The sequence below is a fragment of the Physeter macrocephalus genome, chromosome 6 (genome assembly GCF_002837175.3).
Source record: "Physeter macrocephalus isolate SW-GA chromosome 6, ASM283717v5, whole genome shotgun sequence".
In the NCBI taxonomy this organism is placed as follows: Eukaryota; Metazoa; Chordata; class Mammalia; order Artiodactyla; family Physeteridae; genus Physeter; species Physeter macrocephalus.
In genome coordinates, this window is record NC_041219.1 from 35,853,884 (window position 1) to 35,862,690 (window position 8,807).

The 8,807-nt window shown below is 46.1% G+C and overlaps 1 protein-coding gene across 2 annotated transcripts in view; it reads right to left on the minus strand.

Moving 5' to 3' along the window:
* Positions 1-8,807, minus strand: part of PAH (phenylalanine hydroxylase) — a 74,981-nt gene that overhangs the window by 32,321 nt on the left and 33,853 nt on the right. The window contains exon 4 of one of the 2 annotated variants that reach the window (XM_007130805.4): positions 3,464-3,552. The exons of the other annotated variant lie outside the window; for it this stretch is intronic. Coding sequence (XP_007130867.1) covers positions 3,464-3,552 — 89 coding nt within the window. The remainder of the gene's footprint in view (positions 1-3,463; positions 3,553-8,807) is intronic. 2 annotated transcript variants of the gene reach the window in all.

The following is an 8,807-nucleotide window of genomic DNA, read 5'->3' on the forward strand; positions in this document are numbered from 1 at the left end:
GGGATCTTCCCGGACCGGGGCACGAACCCGTGTCCCCTGCATCGGCAGGCGGACTCTCGACCACTGCGCCACCAGGGAAGCCCTGAATTTCTTTTCAAAGACTACAGTTTGAGAATCATGCTCATGACCCTTGTAGAAGTCCTATGAGGTAGTGCATTTATTTTGATCTGATACTCTGTGTTCAAAGTATAAAACACAGTGCACACAGTTCTGCAGCATCAGTGTGAAAAGCTTGGCCTGGGGAAAGAGGTAGGGGGAAGGCTTTACGGAAACCTAGATATATGAGTTGGGCCTTAAAAGATGAAGAGAGGTTTGCCAGCAGGGAAAGAAGTCAGAGGATAAGGAAAAGTGCCCCGGGGAAAGGAAACGACATGAACAGGAGCATAAAAGCTGGGAGATGGTCAGAGAAAGGAGAGTCTGTTTTAGAAATGGGAATCCCGCAGACCCACTTGAATTACGCCTGCCAAGCTGTATCCCAGTCCCCTCCGGCATCCCTTGGGAAGAGTGGGCACCCCTCCCTGCTCTACCCCGAGACTGAAGGCCCCTGGAGGGCAGGAACCATGTCTTATTAATCATTTCAACCCCCTTTCCTCTACGCGGCTTGGGACACAGTTCACATACACGTGAGGCCACACAGCCCTCTTCATCTGAGATTTCTCCTCTGAAAATGACAAAATACAATCCTCCCAGGATGGTTATAATGTTTAAATTTTGAAAATGTGGATAAAACATTTAGCACAGTGCCTGACATACAGTCCACGCTTAAGAAATGCTAGCTGTGAATGTCATTTGCTTAATAAATGTTTGTGGAAGGAGGAGGGGAAGGAGGGAAGGCGGGAGACTGCTAACAGAAGAAAGAAGGTCAGCTACCCCATTTCACGGTCCCGCTTCACTAGCGAGCTGAAAGGCAAATGCCCTTTACCCTGCATTTCAGGAACAATCTTCCTTGGCCTCATTTCTCAAAGGGGCTGTTTTGGAGGCCCTGAAGTGAGTTGCCGGGTCAAATGTCAGCACATGCTGCCAGGGCAGCGGGTCAGGGGAAGATCATCCTCAACACCAGGGGACCAGGAGGAACAGAGGGTTCTTTTGGGGAGAACACCCAAGCCACTCTTCACGTGAGGCCAGGCCCTGTGAGGCCCAGAGGCTGCAGGGAAGCACCCTGGACGGTTTACTCTTGACATTGGCCCGTGAGTTCCCGGGAGCTGATGAGAAGCCACAGGAAGGAACAGAGAGAGCCTGGCCTCCTCGTCAGGGGGACTGTGTACTTGATAAATTATAGTTTTGTGATAAAATGCATGACACGGAAAGGCCAGGGAGCCAAAGACATGGGCTGGATCTGTAAAGACAATGAATTCCAGGGGAGTTTTAAGCCCAGCCCCGACTGCCTCTGAGGAGACACGAGGATAAAGAGAGGGAACAGGCCATATCTGAGGACCGGCCTCTTCCCCCACTGCTCCACGTGAGCCAGGCACGTGGCCGACAGAAGGGACATGAGACAGGGAAGGAGGAGGCGGCTGGGGAAGAGGAGAAAACACCCCGACGGGGCCCATACCAGGTACGGGGTCAAGGGTGGCCAGCTTTTCTTAGAAACAGTATTTTTGGAGATGCTTTGCTCCCAGGCCAGAGCGGCCCGACACCGACTCGTCAAAGGGGAATGTAAAGCTTCTCCTTGTACGACATTTGCCATCCCCAGGGCTCCATGGGACTGGGTTGCATCCTACCCAGGAAGATGCGGCCGGCATCCAAACGCTCCGACTTTACCTCTAGTTTTTGCAGGGAGAGGATATTTAAATAATAAAGATGAGGAGCCTGAAATCCAATTTCTATCCTTAGACTAAGTAACTTCACAAGTAAGAATCAAAGAAGCTCTGGGAGTTGACACACACAGGCAGGAAGATTCACTGCCAAATTATCATAACAGTGAAAGACTGAAAACCTCCTACAAGCTTGCTGTTGGGGGCTGGTTAGTAAGTTATGGCACTGCATTTAAAACATATATATTCATGTCTGTCTAAATAAATAAATAAAATATTGATTATTTTTGGACAGCGTAATAGGTGATTTTTGTTTTTTCTGTTCTGAAGCCTAGGAGCAGGGGGGGAATTCACCTTTGCTCCTGTTTATAAAACACTTTCCCAGTGTAAAAAAATGCAGAATAGTACCAAGAGAAAAAAGAGAAATAAAAAATAAATCAGATAAAAGAAGAGATTATGGATGATCTTCATTTTCTTCCTCATGCTTTTCTGTATTTTCGAGTCCACTCTAAGGGGTTTACGATTTGAATTGGAACAACAACTGTTCATATTTTAAAAGGCCAGCCTACCCCCGAAATAGCTTGCTCTTTGTCTCTGTGAAGGGGCCTGAATTTCTGCCACTGGCTAGACTTTTGTCCTCAGGCACTGTGAGTACTGAGATAAGAGTCAAAGGATCCAAAGTTCAGCATGGGACCTTAGCAAAGTTACTTACTCATGTTGGGCCTTAATGAATCTGTCTGTAAAATGGGAACATCTGCTTTGCTTACTGAAAAGAGCCCTTGTGAAGAGCAAGTTCACAACCTGCTCACCTGTAAAGACCACATAAATGGAAGAAGAAAACAGAGTCCTGATGAAATGCAGAGGCTCCCAGTAAGTTACAGTAACCATCACTTTTGTGAAGGAAAACAGCTTCCACGTCATTTAAAGATTGAGGAACCATTTGCCTGGGCAGAGAATAAAAGACCGTCAACATGATGGTGGCATTTCTCACCTATGGGCTGCTCCTCTCTGGAACCCTCCGCCCTAGAAAAGGGGAATGATTAAGATCCCTGACCCCGGTCCTTCACTTAGAAATACTAAAGGACACGGGACACAGTCCGAGTTCTCTGTCAGATACATCAGATCTTTTAAATTCTGACCACAACCCACCGCCCAGGCTCACCTTCTGACACTCTCACGCTCACACCTAACACGCCAGCCAGCCATTCCCCAAATATTCCGGATACTTTCAGAATGCTGAGCCTTTGCATATGCTGTACCCTCAGCTCATAAAGCCTCTCAGTTCCTTATTGAACTAGCATCTTGTTCTCAGGCTTTGAAATCCAGTTCCAGTGTCACCACTCCCTACAGCTCCACCGTACCTGGCAGAGTTGTAAGTAGTTTAGTGTTTCCCAAACGCTTGATTTAAACCTCTGGAGTTGGACCAAGTCAGAAATAAAGATGATTTACATACGTGTGTGTGTGTGTATACACGTCACTTACATACATATATGATACATAAGCAATAGTTTCTGAATGTGGATGATGACCTGTATTTGCTTCAACAACAGTAACCGTGATAACGATGACGCTGAAGATGTCTAAGCAGGCACTCAATAAATGTTTGTTGTACAAGCAAACAAAGACACATTGCTCCAAAGGAAGGGAGGGGAGTCTGGTGCGGGAGGGGAGGTACTAATAGAATCTCATCAGAGGGGCCATGGACTCACGGGGTGGTCTGCATCCAGCTCCGCTCCATAGCTGAGAATCTGATTGGCAAATTTGTCGAGTTCTTGAATGGTTCTTGGGAACCAGGGCACTGAAACACAGAAAGGGCAAAGTCCTGAGCAGCAGTTGGCAGGACACGGCCAGAGACCTCACCGAGATCAGAAGCTTGGGACCAGCTCCAATTAAAGTCCATGGTGGTGGCAAGTGGGGTCCCAGATAACCCCCGAAAGTCGAATCTTATTTTCCTTGGAAACTAATTTTATTTACTTATTTGCTTATTCAACTTTACTGAAGTATAATCAACAAAAATTTAAGGTATTTTAAGCATATACCATGGGAATTTGATAGACATATACATGGTGAAAGGATTCTCCCCATTCACATGCATCACCTCACATATTTATCTTTTGTGGGGGGGAGGATTCTACTCTCTTTGCAAATTTCATGGATGCAATGCAGTGTTATCAACTCTAGTCATTATGTTTTACATTAGATTCTCAGACCTTAGCAATCTTATAGCTGAAAGTTTGTACCCTTTTACCAACCTCTCCCTATCTCCTGACCCTTAAACCCCTGGCAACCAGTTATCTACTCTCTGTTTCTATGAGTTTACCGTTTTTCTTTTTGAAGATTCCACCTAGATGTGATACCATGCGGTATTTAACTTTTTTTTTTTCTGTCTGCCTTATTTCACTTAGCACCTTGGAAACTAATTTGAAAACACATTCCTGAACATACTCTCTTTCCTGGAAATTTTCTCTGAATTATCTCAAAATTCATCTCCTTTCCACCTATCGTGGCACAGTGGAGTGGTTTTTGATGGCTTACTGTAGCAGCAGAATATTTCATGTAATATGTGTTTCAGGTATATTCCGGAATATAAATTAGGTAAAACAGAGCTGTTCTGCTGTAAGCACAGATGAGCCCGTGAGCTCTCTTCTCATGACCCCATCTTCCTATCATGAGTCTCCCTCCCAAGGGCCCCCAGGGACCCCGGCAAAACCGTTTGATGCCAAAGCCAATTTGAAAGCCACTGGTGACATAGAATGAATGCAGTCCTGCAGTTTGACGATGTCTTGCAGCACCTAAAAATCTGTGGGCTTGTTCTGAAGCAGCAGCATAGTGGGAGAGAAGATGGGGGTCTGCGTTGTGTGCCCCACAGTGACTGGGTCCTGCAGAGGGACCCCAGAGCAAAGAGCAGGTGGTAGCTCCTAAATGTATGTGGCCTTCAAGAAAGAAGACACACTGGGAGTGGAACTATCCTAAGAATGAACAGATGAGGACATTTTGAACTGTAAGTTCCAAGAAGTCAGGAACCAGTAGTGCACTGTAGTTCTAGGTGCATGGAGGGAAAGGAGGGAGGAAAGTTTAGGGGAAAAGATGCTGAACTTACAGCCAATTAGGTCTGGCTTAGAATCTAGGCCCCAGCTGCCTATTCATCTTCTCTGTGTCTCAGTCCCAACTCCGTAAAAATGAGAATAGCAGCAACAACAATAGAAAGCAGCCCAAACATTTTTTGAGACCTTACCATGTGCCGGGCACTGTGCTTAGCATTTTTGGTGAAACACCTCCTTTAATCTGGGGATTGTTGCGGGGTGTAAATGAGAATGCAGGCAAAGGGTGCAGCCGAGTGGCCCACAAAAGGTAGCTTTCCATCTCTTGCACGTTATTTCTGATTCCGGCCCTGCTCCGGTGGGGCAGGAAAGAACATGCATGCCATCTAGTGGCCAGAGTGGGGAACTGTCTTCCATGGTCTACAATAACGGCATCAGACAGGAATCAGCTGCATTCCACCAAAAGAAGACGCTTATCTGAAGAGCAGTAATAACGGTCCATTTAGAGCCTCGTTTCCATAGATCTGAGATGTTAAGCTTTCTACTTCCTATGTTAATGATAAAAACTAACACTGAGTATCATTCTAAATACTTTACTTAGTATTTGTACTATTGGTGGGTACTGTTGGTCTCCCCGTATTATAAATGAGAAAACTGAGATACAGAGAGGTTAAGTGACAAACCCAAATACACACACTGCTAGGAAACAGTGGATTCAGGATTGAAACTCGGGCTTGGATGACTCTGTGGTCTCAGGTCTGGACCGCAAAATCTGTCCTGCCGGGTATGGGGGTGGGGAGCACAGTGGTTGCGAGGGCTGGAGCCTGACGGCCTGATTCCCTTGACAGTTTCCCACCTGAAGGCTTCCATGCCCCTAAAACCAGCCCACTTCTCAAGGTGAGCTCCCTATGATCGTAATAATGGGAACAGACGTAGTAATTCCAGTTAATGCTTATATAGCTCTTGCTGTGTGCCAGGCACTGTCCTAAACACTTTACATACCGTACCTCACCCAATTCTCCTAACAGGCCCATGAGATAGGTGTTATTATTATCCCCATTTTACAGAAGAGGAAACTGAGGAACAGGGAGGGTAAGTCTCTTCATGGACCTCTGCGGTCCCAAAGGCTAGACTTTGGAGTCTGGGATGACTCAGCACCATGTTCTGCTCACCTCGCATGGGACCTGACTTCCCACTTTGTCACCTGAATTCTCCTCAAGCTTTTCTTTCTCCTTGAATCCAGTGCTTTCCCTTGCACAATGGACCTCTGTTGTCAGCACTGAAAATGGGGTCTATTCCCTACCCGAGTTTGGAAGGGCTTGAGGAAGGACATCCTACTGCAGTCAGCCAGGACTCGGGGTTTCCTCCAAGACCCTTCCTGGTTCTCTAGCATGTTGTCGCCCTGTCACCTCACTTCCAAGGCAGCCCGTCCCCACTCGTTCATAGTCTCTCTTTTGCCTAAAAATTATCCATAATTCTGGCAATAACAGCTGCCCCCAGCCCTTTCCTGCTGCACCCCTCTCTGACTTTGGGGGGGCGGGGTGGCCGTTAGCTCTGCCAAAGGCATTTCCATGATTATGTACTGAGCATCCGCTACTACCAGGCACTGGACGTTGAGAGGTGAATACAGTGGAGTCTTCATGCCTGTGGTGCTTATATTCTAATGAGGGCGACAAGGAATAAACAATAAATAAATTTAAATATATAACAATGCCAGGAAGTGCCTGAAGAAAAAAGCAGTGCAAGGAGATGGGGATACTATTTTATGTAACATCCTGTGGCTCCAGACCCCAGGGTGAGGGTCCTAGAGACATGACACAACCTTGCCATGGCTCAAGGGGACTGTCATAGCCAGAGCCTGTTCCTAGATCTGTTTCAGATCTGGTTCCCTATTGGCCTCAGGGAGACACAGACTGGTCATGGTTAAGGTCCTGGATAACAGGCCCTTTTTACCCTCTGTGGCATCCAGGACAAATTATTCCTCTTTGTGCCTCAGTCTTCCCATAAGTAAAGTGGGGATAATAAAGTATACTTTATAGAAACAACATAAGTTTAAAAGAGTTAATATGTGTGGTTTGTTGAGAACAGTGTCTGGTACACAGTAAATACAGACTCCTGTTGGAAATATTGTGGGTTCGGCTCCATAACACCGCAGTAAAGAGAATAGCACAATAAAGTGAGTTACGTGAATTTTGTGGTTTCCCAGTACATATAAGAGTTATGTTTACATTATACTGTAGTCTATTAAGTGTGCAATAGCATTATGTATGAAAAAACAATGTACATACCTTAAATTAAAAATACGTTATTGCTAAAAAATGCTAACCATCATCTGAGCCTTCAGTGAGTCATAGTAGTGATAGCAAAGATCACTGATCTCAGAGCACCATAACAAATATAATCATGAAAAAGTTTGAAATATTGTGAGAATTACCAAATTGGGATGCAGAGACAGGAAGTGAGCCAATGCTGTTGGGAAAATGGCATCAATAGACTTGCTTGACACAGGGCGGCCACAAACCTTCCATTTGTAAGAAACACAGAATCTGTGAAGCACGGTAAAGCAAAGCACAATAGAAGAGGTACGTCTGTACTAGTATTATTCAGCTGCAAGCTCCAGGGATTTTTTCTTCTTCTTCTTTTTACCCTGCCGTCAATATAGTGCAGGGAGCAGAATAGAAAGTCTTTCAGCAAGGCTAGGAAGTCAACCACTTATTCTGTTATGTAACTAAGTGCGTTTTTTTGTTTGTTTGTTTGTTTTTTGCGGTACGCGGGCCTCTCACTGTTGTTCTTTAGCCACAAAATGGATTAAAACTGTCATTCCCTGTTATTGCCATCATTGCATACATTAAATGCTATAGGAAATGGGACACATCTTAGCAGAGTGACCGGCCCACACAGTAAGTGCTCAATCGGTGTTAACAATTAGGATGGGAAAAAGTTTAATGATGATGATGAAGAAAAAGGAGGAGGAGGAAGAGGAGAAGAGGAAAGAGGGGGAGAAGGGGGAAGAGGAGGAAAGAAGGGAGACCGGAGTTAGAAGCTCCTTCTCAATCTGGCTCTGATGTTAACAGGATTCCTGATCTTGGGCCTCAGTTTCCCCCTGTATAAAATTCGAGCTGTTGGATTCACTAGCTGCTGCAGTCCCTTTTGGGTTTCATATTCCAACTATGGAGGGCTGAGGCTGGCCAGAGAACACATGAAAATATATTGATACTTCCAGTCAATTAATGTGTCAGTCTCGCTTGTTTCTGGAAGTAGAGCCACTGCATTTCTTCAGCATCCAAAATGCATGGCCCCCACCATTTCCCTTTCTCTCACCCAAGAAACAAGGCTGTACTCCAGAGACAAGCTTTGTTGTCCCCGCCTTGGTTCACAGCTGGGTGTGCTGGCCGGCTCCCATCCGAACGCCAGAGGGCAGCAGAACCAGCATATTTTCAGCTTTGGCTGACTTTTTTTTTTTTTTTTTTTTTTCCTTCTCTCCTCCAAAGGGAAAACACTTTGTAGTTGGGCCACATGGATTGGTTCAGACCTCTTGGTGGAAAACAATATCAGAGAACTTGAGAGGGCTGCAAAGACTCAAAGGGTTCAAGTCTTGGCAAAGAGAAGGCAAAGGTCGAAGCAGCTTAGCAAGCCCCAGGACCTAGTCAGGGAGACTGTCAGGGACCCCCAGGGGAGGGGGCACTGCGAGGCCATGGGGTGCTCACCCAAGTCAAGGGGCCTTCAGTGGCTTCTGGGCCCCATCATCATCCAGAAAAGGCCCAGAACACAGCAGGCTAGAGAAGTGGCAAAGCTCTGTGGCTAGTCACACAGACTCTGGAGCCAGACTGCCTGGGTCCAAATCTCACCTCTGCTACTTTGAGACGTTGGGACTTTGCGCAAATGACTTAACCCCTTTGTTCCCCAGGTTCCTATCTGTAAAATGGCTATAATAAGAGTATGTACTTCAGGGCTTCCCTGGTGGTGCAGTGGTTGAGAGTCTGCCTGCTGATACAGGGGACACGGGTTCGTG